General features: G+C 37.8%; 1 protein-coding gene across 1 annotated transcript in view; it reads right to left on the bottom strand.

The window, feature by feature from the left end:
- Window positions 1-12,483, bottom strand: part of SCAMP1 (secretory carrier membrane protein 1) — an 80,581-nt gene that overhangs the window by 37,018 nt on the left and 31,080 nt on the right. Inside the window, exons 3-4 of the mRNA XM_045565638.1 lie at window positions 1,771-1,869; window positions 676-784 (exon numbers count right to left, since the gene is read on the bottom strand). Of these exons, the coding sequence (XP_045421594.1) occupies window positions 676-784; window positions 1,771-1,869 (208 nt within the window). The remainder of the gene's footprint in view (window positions 1-675; window positions 785-1,770; window positions 1,870-12,483) is intronic.

Below are 12,483 nucleotides of genomic sequence, written 5' to 3'. Positions count from 1 at the left end.
TATAAACTATTGTTGCCTTAGCTTTGCATTCCATCCCTATCCCAAACATCCTAACCAATGACTTATCTAGCCCTTATCACTTCTTACCCAGACACTGCTAGTCTTCCCTAAGAGATTCACGTGAAGTGATCTTCAGTAGTCACAGGCTGAACAGATTTTATAGCAAACAATTCAGCATGTACTAATTTCTTTGTCACTGTATAAAAATACCTTAGGCTTCCAAGGGTCACCACAACATTTTTCTAACATGGTCTGACAAATATGATAAACTTTTGAGGACTAGCGTAGAGATAATGTGAAACTGGTCTGAATAAATCAGCTAGGAGTCAAAAGTAGGGCACACTCAAATGTACTCAAACATTCAATAGAACCAAAAACGACCCAAGTGCAGAATAAAAGGCTCCTGGCCTTAGAATAAGACAAAATCACCACATTCACATTCATTTTCTGTGTGATGAAGCTAACACTGTTCTAATCCATCAAACGACTATGCAAATCAGCCAAGATAAGAGAACTACAGAGTATCACGGAGGCAATCTGCTGTGTCCAATCTCCTTGCTAGAAGAGGACAATAGGGCAGGGTTTTATCCACAAACCAAATGACCTAGGAGCTAGTACAGATACAATTTAAAGTGTTTAAATGTTATTTTTATCTCAGACTCCTTTGGATACTACCATGTTGACTGAGGTTTTGCATTTCTCGTTCTCGACGATCTAATTCTGCAGCTTTTCTTTCTAGTTCTTCCTGACGCTTAAGAAGCTCAGCTTGGGCCAAGGCATGCTCCTAAACAAAAAAAAAAGAAAAAAGAAATCAACACATGAATACGTTTGTCAGAAGTATAAAATATTTTAACATTCATATGCTATCTCCTACTTCTCTATTATGATAGTAACCTAATTCAACTGTACTTCCAAAATATAGGGATTCATTGAAGATCATAGTTTCAGAAAATTTTATGAGGATATTTAGCCCATTTTGGTCTTTTGGCTACGAAAACCCTCAGTAGGAATGTTGGGTCCATATGGACAGGAAAAACCTCTCTTAGTAAGAGCAGTCAGAGTCCTAAGGTAATCTAGAACATGAAATTAAGGTGATCTCTCTACCTAAAAGAGTGAAGAACAGAGGCAATGAGAACAGTTGAGGAAAACAGACAAACAGAAAAAAGGGCAAATGAATTGGCTATTGTAAGTTGGGTTAAATGGGTTATAAGGTTCCCAATGCAAGAATATTTTATAATATTAACATCCAAATTTCACGAGAGAATGAGGTGAAAAAAAGGATATGGTTAAGAAATTCTGCCCTAGTACTCCATTTGTTCTTACACGACACTAGACATCTTATTCATCTCCTTTTTTCTCAGATTATGCCACCTGCCACTTCCTACCACAGTCACTGTCCATTGCTTAGCCATTATAACTCTCTCCCAGTAATATCCACTATTCTATCAATGCTACTATAATGGTATCCGTGCATTAGAAGGTGAGACCAAAGGCAATTAAAATTTTGCTACACAAGTTGTACACCAAGATGATAAATGAAGAACTCAAAAAAAGAATAATTCCTAATAATGGAATAAAGTAAATGTTAGTAATATAAGCTGACAAAGAGGTATGAGTATTTATAGGGTGACAAGATAGCAAATACATACTCAAAAGGGAGTTACAAATTGTAACAATAGGAATGCAACAATATAATTATTTTGCTTTGAAAGCAAATGTTACTGATATTGTAATCTCCAACATGAATTTACACAGCTAACAAGCACTAACCTTTGCAATCTGTGTATAAGCTGGATGTTCCTCTGTTGGTTTCATTATTGCTGGTTGTGTATTGGGTACATTAGGCATCTTCACACTGCCTGGTGGAGGCTAGGAAAATTAAGAAAAGGACAAATTACATAACATAGAGAGCCAACTTTAACTTCTTTCAAAAGGTATAAAATCAATAAAATGCAAAATCCCAAGATCTGCCTCTCTTCACCCCTTCCCCTCTCACTTGACTAAGTGTGTGACAAAGAGCTGCTTGTGTTTTCCATCTACATTTTCTCAAACTTATTCATTTCTCAACTCTACAATCTGGCTGCTATTTTTGTAAACCATATCACACCAACCTGGCACAACTTTTATGTAACAAAAGTAAGTTGTTTTTCAATTGCCAAGGATGTAAGAAAAAAAGAAGCTGCAAAAGTAAATTCAACCATCAGAAAAACTAAAGTCCTAAGACACCACCAATATAGCAAGATTTGACCCTAACACAGCTAACAGCAGCCCTGAAAAGGAAGCCACAGGTAACCAAAGACATAATTGGAGTACAGCTGATTCTAAAATTCATGTGGAAAAGTCAAGGAGTAAGAATTGGCCAAGCAATTCTGAAGAAACATAAGATAGGGAGACCTATGATATTAAGACTTATTATTAGGCTACAGTAATTAAGAGTGTGGTACAGGCCGGGTGCGGTGGCTTTAATATGCAGAAGTTTTAAATTTTGATGTCCAATTTGTCTATTTTTTCTTTCATTGCTTGTATTTTTAGCATCATATCTAAAAAACCATCGTCTAACTCAAGGTCATGAAGATTCACTCTAATGTTTTCTTGTTGGAGTTGTATAGTTTTAGTGCTTACATTTTGGTCTATGATCCATTTTGAGTAAATTTTTGTGTACAGGATGAGGTAGGAGCCCAATTTCATTCTTTTGCATATGGATATCCAGTTGTTCTGGTATCATTCTTTCCCATTGGATTTTCTCGACTCTTATCAAAAATCAGTTGATCATAAACATGTTTATTTCTGGACTATCAGTTCTATTCCATTGTTCTGTATGTCCATCCCAGTACCACACTGTCTTAATTACTATAACTTTGTAACAAAACTGTATCTTAATCTCATTTCCCTTTCCAGAAAAATTTTCTCTGCTCTCCACTACTGCAAAACTCCTCTAAAAAGTTGTCTACTTGCTTTTTCCCCAGTTCTTTCTCCTTAAGAATACTTCAATAAGGCTTTTGCTCCCAAAACTCCACTAAAATTAAAACTACCCTTGTCAAGGTAGCTAATGACTTCCACATTGCTAAACCCAATGGTAAATTTTGTCTTTACCTTACTTGATCTATCATCAACACTGACAGGTGATCACTATCTCATTCTTGAAACACTTTCTTCACTTGGCTTTCAGAACACTAAGTTGTTCCTTGTCAATACCCTTTTCTGGTTTCTCTCCTCATCCTGCCCATTCACCTCCAATACTAGAGTGCACCAGGAGTTAGGTCTTGCTTCTCGTCTACATACATATGCTCACTCAGTTGGTGATCACATCCGGTTTTACAGCTTTAAACACCATCTACATGCTGATGATTCCCAAAGTTATCTCTCTAGTCCAGACCTCTCTACTAAACACCAAACTCATATATTCAACTGCTTACTAATCATGTCTCTACCTGCATGTCTTAAAAATTACAAATCTGACATGTCAAAAATTTAACTGAGTCCCCTACTCATTTTCAGTCTTTCCTGTTTCTATCCTACTAGGTGCTTAGTGCAAAACCTTGATGGTATTTCATTATTTCCATTTCCTTGTAACTCACATCATTCTGTCAGAAAATCCTGTTGGATCTACCCTAAAAATATACTGATATCTGACCCCTTACCTCCACAGCCACCACTGTGGCCTGCGCTGCCATCACCCTCTCTGCCTGGATTACTACAGTGGTGGTTTCCTAAATACTCTCCCTCCTTCTGCCTTTGCCTCTTTCCAATCTATTTTCAACTCAGTAGCCAGAGTGAGTCCTTAAAAAAAGAAAAGTGATCTTTTTAGTCTTCTTCTCAGAACCCTTCACTAGCTTCTTTTTTAAAAAAGGCTTTATTTTTCTAGCACAGTTTTAGGTTCACAGCAAAACTGAGAGGAAGTTACAGAGATTTCCCATAAACCCCTGCCCCAACATTTGTACCACCCTCCTCCATTATTAACACCCCCCCACCAGAGTGATATATTTTGTTACAATTGATGAACCTACATTGACACATCATAATCACCCAAAGTCCATATTTCACATGAGGGTTCACTCTTGGTGTTGTACACTCTCCGGTTTTGGACAAATGTGTAATGACATGTAGCCATCATTATAATATCACACAGAGTAGTTTCACTGCCCTAAAATAAAAATCCTCCATCCAATGACCAATTGAATGTATTGAGGATGGGGAGGGATAGGTATTCTGGGGGTCCCACTATGACCCTTTTAAATGGGGGTGAAGAGAGATGGAGAAATATACTCTTAATCCTAAAGCATCATTTATTCCAGGGTGGCATACAGACCCTAAAGTGAAACCTAATGATTCTCCCCTTCTCATGTTCACATCTTTGTAATACTCCCCTACCTTGAGTGCATATAGGGCCTGTGACAGGCTTCTAACAAAATATGGTCAAAGTGATAGAATGTCACTCCTTTGATTACGTTACATTATATAAGACTCCATCTTAGCAGAACAGAGCAAGAGATTCTCTGAAGGCTTGCCATGAAGGTCATGTTGAAGAAGCTGGCAAGAAACTATGTAGCCCCTGGGAACTATGGACAGCACCTATGACCTGAAGATGGCCTCCAGCTGACAGCCAGCAAAAAGCAGGGTCCTCAGTCATACAACCACCAGGATATTAATTATGCCAACAACTTAAGTGAGCTTGGAAGCAAATTCTTCCCCTAATTAAACCTCTAGATGAGAATGCAGCCCAGACAACACCTTGATCACAGCCTTGTGAGACCCTGAGCAAAGGACCCAGTTACGTTGTATCTAAACTCCCGACTCACAGAAACTGTGAAATAAATATATGTTTTTTCAAGCAACTAAATTTGTGATAATTTGTTACACAGCAAAAGAAAATGAATATGGCCAGTGTGAGGGCTTCATCTGGACCCAGTGAAGGAGGTAAGGATAACCTAGGGGAGCCAGGCATTATGTTCACACATAAGTGTCTCCTGACTCCATTCAATGACCAACAGAAGGCCTAGGGGAGGTGTTCTCAATATGGTTGGGGGTTTGGGACTTACTAACTTTGGCTGGAACGAATAGCACATTAGAGGATAAGAGTAAAAAGATAGTCTAAAGGAAGTAAATTGAGACTCTGTATTTTCTCCTTGCAATTTTTCTGTAAAATTGCTCTCAAAAATAGTCTATGAAAAGAATTAAAATAAAAACAAAAAGGCTAAGGTCAAACCATGAATAGCTCCACATGCCAAACTACTGAGTATGCAATGCACAATCATTTCTAAGGAGAGCAGATGAACTAATCTGACCTCAGATTAAGGAAAATAATTCTAGTCACAGTGCAAAAAATTATTTGAAAAAGAGAGATTGGAGGCAGGTAACTAGGTAGACCACTGTATTATTTCACGTGAGTGCCTGAATTAGGACAGGTTAGTAGGAATGAAAAGAACAGACAGGTAATAGGATGTGGCAACTGATTAGATGTAGGAAAAGAAGCTGTTTGAGCCAAAGAGGATTCAAGTATTTCTACCCAATGACGCTAGGACGACAGAAGTCAACAGTATCATTAATAAGACTAAAAACAATGACAGGTTCCAGAAGAGACACATAAGGAGCTCCAAAAATGACAAAATGGTGAGAAGCAGAGTGGAAAGAAAAAGAGAAAAAAGAAATGCATCACAAGAGAAAATAAAAACACTAGGCATTAACACTAGGTATTAAAGTGTACAGAATGCTTCTGCAATATTAGAGATAGGTAAACTACTATGTACAATCATAACAAGTCAGTCTCTGGAGCTAAAAGCTTTATCCTCCATTTTTAAAAGATAAACTGATGTTAGGAATTATTTAACTCAACATTTTCCTCCCCCCATCCACTGTAACACGTTTTTAAAAATAAAATGTCCAAAGAGGATAGATGGTTTGCCTTTTAAAGTTATCAACTAATTAGCAGTAGAGCCTAAGTTAAAATGCAGGTCTTTCAACACTCAGTCTACTTTATGTCCTGAATTATGTTAGAGGCAGTTCTTTCTTTCAATGTCCAATTACCCATGTCCCTTATGGTAAGAGATGACCGCCTGGGCATGTCGCGTCAAGTTGCCAGTACTTGGAATTTTCTTCCAGTGTTTCTTCTTTCTGCTATAAGATATAGATCTTGCTGCTGTTTGTGAAAGAATCATATAAAGCAGCACCTAGCAGAACAGAAAAGGAACCAGGAAGACAATCCCTTAAGAAAAGAAACATGACAGGCCCTGAAAAATGTCCTTATGGATTTGTATCCATAGCACTGTACTTCTTCCACATACAGGTGTCTCCCTCCCTATCCTTCAATACCCACCAGAAGAAATCCTATAGGATGCTATGAATGCCATCAGAAGTGGCTAAAACTAGAGGAAATCAAGCTGTAATAGACACTTTAAACTGTTACCTAATTAAAAAGAAAAACATTCCCCATAAATACATATCAGTCCTCAAGGATAAGATAATTACACTAGCAATTTATACATTAGCTTGTAGAGGGTAAGCCAGGAAACTACCCACCAGGCACAACAAAATCAGTAGGAAGATGCATTTTGAATTCAAAAATTATCTCATAACTCAAGACTACCTTCCATTTATATCACACCTCGATTCCGACTAGACACATTTCAAGTGCTCAATAGCCTTCTATGACACGGTCAACAGTCTGACTTAGTCTATATCATAAGATGTCTTGTGACAACTCCTTTCTCTGAATGTATAATATAGAGAATTAATATGTAAATTATAAAATTATTCAAATTTTTCCTACTATAGCCTTCCTTAAATACCATAAAGTTTCTCTTAAAATAGAAAATTAAGCATACAAGGAAACTTCATTTTAACAAAAAAAGAACAGGACAGGAACTTTCTAAATCTTAGCAAGGTTACACACTCAGACATGCTGTTGGAAGATCTTCCATCTTGACCTCAAGCAGCTCACCATACCCTTATGCAATAATCCAGAAGCTACATTTTCACAAATACTTTTATAAAGTAAACATCAATACCACCAATCAACTAAAACAGTATTTGGACTGAGGTCTAACATACCACTTAAATCAATTATCCAAGTACATCTAATCTACTTTGGAAAATAGTCACAGCCACAAAAATGGACAAATTCCTGAAATTGTATTACACAGGAGATAAAGGAATATTTAATTTTAATATTTCAACATTTTACATCATGAAAAAAGTGCGATGGAAAAAGCACCAAATTCTCTTATAACAATTTTCCTGATTCTGACACTGTATCACTGATCATCAAATCTAAGAGAAGTGTTTCACTGTAAATTGGCTTCTCATTATTGCCTAGTTCCCTCCTAAAGACAACTCATTTTCAAAAAACTTTTCTGCGACTACAGAATCTCAACATTAATAACCATGATTTACACTTTTATGTTTTATTGTCCTCGTTATATCTTCTTTGTGACTGTGTAAATTTTTAAAATCCCAATTGAGAAATTTGTCAAATACCAGAACTGTATCTTCTATTTCTTAGGCATCCATCTCTAAAGACAGCACTAGCAAAATGCAAAAGGCAAAAGCTTTACAGAAAGCATCAATTAATAAACCAGTTCTGCCACTTACTAGATGGACAATCTGTGTCTCAGATTCTTTATTAGTAAAATGAATATTTAAAATATCCATTTAGAATGTTATGAGAATTCAACTCATAACACATGGTGCAAAGTAGACAAGTTGATAAAGAATACTAATACTGATAAGAGTAATCTGACGCTGCTACTATAAAAAGTTTAAACCCATTTCTTGATAGTAAAGTTTTCCAAGCAATTATATAAAAATCTCTTTTCATTCTTTACCAGCAAACTTTAAAAAGTCTTGTTCCTATCTCCACACCTAGAAATCACGTTAAAAGAACTACAGATAGCGGAAAACAATTTGCTAGCTCTTCCTTTTCTCCCTTTCAACAACTACTGTAACAGAGTAGCTGCCCCTCTTCCCATAGATATGGAAACGTAAAATTGAGAGTAGGGAAGGGGAAAAAAAAAGGCAAAACATGTTTTCTGTCTCTTTAAAACTTCCTCTAGTTTTCCCAGCACCATTTATTGAATAGGGACTCTTGTCCCCAGACTATGTTTTTGTCTATTTTGTCAAAGATTAGATGGTTATATGAGGATGGTTTTATATTTGGGTTTTCTGTTCTGTTCCACTGGTCTGTGTCCCTGCCCTTGTGCCAATACCAAGCAGTTTTAAGAACCACAGCTTTGTAGTATAGTTTGAAGTCTGGCAAATCAATACCTCCCATTTTGTTTTTATTGCTTAAGATTGCTTTTGCTATACGGGGTCTTCTCTGATTCCATACAAAGTGTATAATTATTTTTTCTAAATCTGTGAAAAATGATGTTGGTATTTTAATAGGAATTGCATTGAATCTATAGATTACTTTGGGTAGTATAGACATTTTAACGATGTTAATTCTTCCAATCCATGAGCATGGTATGGATTTCCACTTATTTACGTGTTCTGCAATTTCCTTCCTTAGCGTTTCATAGTTCTCTTTATAGAGGTCCTTTACCTCTTTAGTTAAATATATTCCTAGATATTTTATTTTCTTTGTTGCTATTTTGAAAGGTATTGAGTCCTTAATTTGGTTCTCCGATTGAATGGTATTGGCATATATGAATGCCTCTGATTTGTGTGTATTGACTTTGTAACCTGAGACATTACTGAATTCGTTAATTAATTCCAGGAGTCTCTTGGTTGAGTCCTTGGGGTTTTCCAGATACAACATCATGTCATCAGCGAAGAGTGAGAGTTTGATCTCTTCTGTCCCTATTTGGACACCTTTGATTCTGCTCTCTTGTCTGATAGCTCTCGCAAGGACTTCCAATACTATGTTGAAAAGTAATGGGGACAGTGGGCAGCCTTGTCTGGTTCCAGTTCTGAGTGGGAATGCTTTCAGTTTTTCCCCATTCAGTATGATGTTGGCTGTGGGTTTGTCATATATGGCTTGTATTATTTTTAGGTAGGTCCCATTTATGCCTATGTTGTTAAGTGTTTTTATCATAAAAGGGTGTTGAATTTTGTCAAATGCTTTTTCTGCATCTATTGAGAGGATCATATGGTCTTTATTTTTGCTTCTATTTACGTGGTTAATTACATAGCCACATGTAGAAGACTGAAACAGGACCCACAGATTTCACCTCTCTCAAAAATCAAATCACGGTGGGTAACAGATTTAAACCTTAAATGGGAAACAATTAGAATTCTAGAAGAAAATGTAGGAAAGACTCTTACAGACATTGGTCTAGGCAAAGAATTTATGAAGAAAACCCCTAAGGCAATCGCAGCAACAACAAAAATAAACGACTGGGACCTGATTAAATTAAAAAGCTTCTGCACAGCCAAAGAAACAGTCATGAAAATAAACAGACAGCCTACAGAATGGGAAAAAATTTTCGCATACTACACATCAGATAAAAGACTGATAACAAGAATCTATTTAGAACTCAGGAAAATCAGCAAGAAAAAATCAAACAATCCTATCAAAAAATGGGCAAAGGACATGAATAGAAATTTTTCAAAAGAAGACATAAGAATGGCCAAAAAACATATCAAAAAATGCTCAACATCCCTAATCATCAGGGAAATGCAAATCAAAACCACAATGAGATACCACTTAACTCCGGTGAGAATGGCCTTTATCAAAAAATCCCAAAACAACACATGTTGGCGTGGATGCGGAGAGACAGGAACACTCATACACTGCTGGTGGGAATGCAAACTAGTGCAACCCCTATGGAAAGCAATATGGAGATACCTTAAACAGATTCAAGTAGACCTACCATTTGATCCAGCAATCCCATTATTGGGCATATACCCAGAAGAACAAAAGTCATTCTTTAACAAAGACACCTGTACCCGAATGTTTATAGCAGCACAATTTACAATCGCAAGGATGTGGAAACAACCCAAGTGCCCATCGATCCACGAATGGATTAGTAAACTGTGGTATATGTATACCATGGAGTACTACTCAGCTATAAGAAATAACGATGATACGACATCTCTTTGGTTCTCCTGGAGAGAGCTGGAACCCATTATACTAAGTATCCAAAGAATGGAAAAACAAGCATCACATGTACTCACCAGAAAACTGGTTTCCCTGATCATCACCTAAATGTACATCAGGGAAGGATACCAATTGGATATCAGACTGGGATGGGGGGTGGGGGGAGGGGGTGAGTGTATGCCTACATGATGAGTACGTTGCACACCCTCTGGGGAATGGTCATGCTTGAAGGTGCAGACCCGGGGAGGTGGGGGGGGGTGAGGGGATGGAGGTATGACTACATGATGAGTGCCAGGTGCACTGTCTGGAGAATGAGAACGGACGCGCTTGGGATTCTGACTCAGGGGGATGGGTGGGACATGGAAAATGTATATAACCTAAACTTATGTACCCCCATGATGAGCTGAAATAAAAAAAAAAAAAAAAAAGAAAAAAAAAAAACTTCCTCTACTCTTTTTGGGAACTGCAGCCTGGCCTGCATCCCTGAAACAGGTTAAGTTCTTTGTCAAAAGAGATAACTCAGCCATCCCAAGCAGTGCCAGCCCCCCAGGTCTTTGGCAGAAATGGGACAATTAAAATAGTTAACTACAATAGCCTAGAACTGAGGGGCCCTCCCTTAAAAAGCTCTGTATTTCTGCTTATGTTCAGGAAATTTGGATTTTGAGATCAGAAGGTCTACCATTTTTTCCTCCTTTGCCAACAAAGTAATAAACGTCTCCCTCCTTCTCCTCCAATCACTTGTTCACATTCTTCAGCCTCAAGGACAGGTACCAAGCTTTTGGTAACACTCTTATTATTGATTTCTAGTTAGACATCACACTTATAGGGCCCTAGTTTTAAACCTTATTGGCTCCTGAAGTGTTAGTCATCCTCTGAAAGATATTCAAGTTCTTTAATTGTGTGCTTAGATTTACATATCAGTATAATTTTCCTCATTGGTGGATCACCTTTTCTTGATTTGTTTTATCATAGCCTAGAAAATAATCATAAAAGATTATGTTTTTGCTTGGAGATTTCTTCAAGATAATTAACTCAATTTTAGGAAGAGCTTTGTACAAAACAGTGATAGTAAGAAGTATATATTTGGTCTTTGTCCCCAGTGCCTGAGATTGGGCTCCTAAAACCTTTAGAATCTCCAGAGAGATGATTCTATTGTATGCTAATGAGGTATCTGCAGGCCAAGGGGCCCCTAGATAGTTTCAGGATGTTCTCAGTCAGCGAGAAAAACCTAGACATATTTAGAGAGTTGGAATCTTCAGCCTGCTTTCTCTCCTTCTCAGGAAGAGAGGGATTGAAGATTGAGTTCATCACCAATGTTCGTGATTTATTCAGTCATACCTATGTAATGAAACCTCCATAAAAACAGCTTCCAGGTTGGCAAACACACTGACGTGCCCGGAGTGTGGTATGTCCAGAAAGGGCATGGTAGGCTCTGCATCTCCTTCCCCCGCAACACTCTGATACTTTGCCCTATGCATCTCTTCCATTTGACTGTTCCTGAGTTGTATCCTTTATAATAAACTGCTAATAGTAAGTAAACTGTTTTCCTGAGTTCTGTGAACCATTCTGTAAAATTATCAAACCTGAGTAGGAGAGTCATAGAATACCCAATTTATAGCCAGTCAGAAGTACAGGTAGCAACATCGGACTTGTGACTGGCATCTGAAGTGGGGGTAGTCTTGTACTGAGCCCTCAAACCCACAGGAGCTGTGCTAGTCTGGTTAGGTAACATCAGAATTGATTTGAATTGTAGGAAATCTAGTTGGTGTCCAGAGAGTTGGAGAACTGGGTGGAGTGAGGGGAAAAAACCCATACATTTGGTGTCAGAATTGTTGTGAGTAAAAAAAAAAAAAAAAAAAAAAAAGTCCAAAAGGGAAAGCATTAAAATAAGCTTGAACTTTTTTTTTTTTTTTTTTTTTTTTGAGACAGAGTCTTGCTTTGTTGCCCGGGCTAGAGTGAGTGCCGTGGCGTCAGCCTAGCTCACAGCAACCTCAAACTCCTGGGCTCAAGCAATCCTACTGCCTCAGCCTCCCGAGTAGCTGGGACTACAGGCATGTGCCACCACGCCCGGCTAATTTTTTTTTCTATATATATTTTAGTTGGCCTGATAATTTCTTTCTATTTTTAGTAGAGATGGGGTCTCGCTCAGGCTGGTCTCGAGCTCCTGACCTCGAGCGATCCACCCGCCTCGGCCTCCCAGAGGGCTGGGATTACAGGCGTGAGCCACTCCGCCCGGCCTAAGCTTGAACTTTTAAATTTCACTTTAACAGATAAGGATGCCCACTTTCACCACTGTTATTCAACATAGTACTGGAAGTTCCAGCTAGAGCAATCAGACAAGAGAAAGAAACAAAGGGCATCCAAACTGAAAAGAAAGAAGTCAAATTATCCTTATTTGCAGACCACATGATCTTGTATTTAGAGAAAGCTAAAAACTCTACCAAAAAACT

The sequence above is a fragment of the Lemur catta genome, chromosome 12 (assembly GCF_020740605.2).
Source record: "Lemur catta isolate mLemCat1 chromosome 12, mLemCat1.pri, whole genome shotgun sequence".
Classification (NCBI taxonomy): Eukaryota; Metazoa; Chordata; class Mammalia; order Primates; family Lemuridae; genus Lemur; species Lemur catta.
The sequence above is the reverse complement of the archived record's forward strand: the minus strand, read 5'-3'. Positions and strand labels throughout refer to the sequence as shown.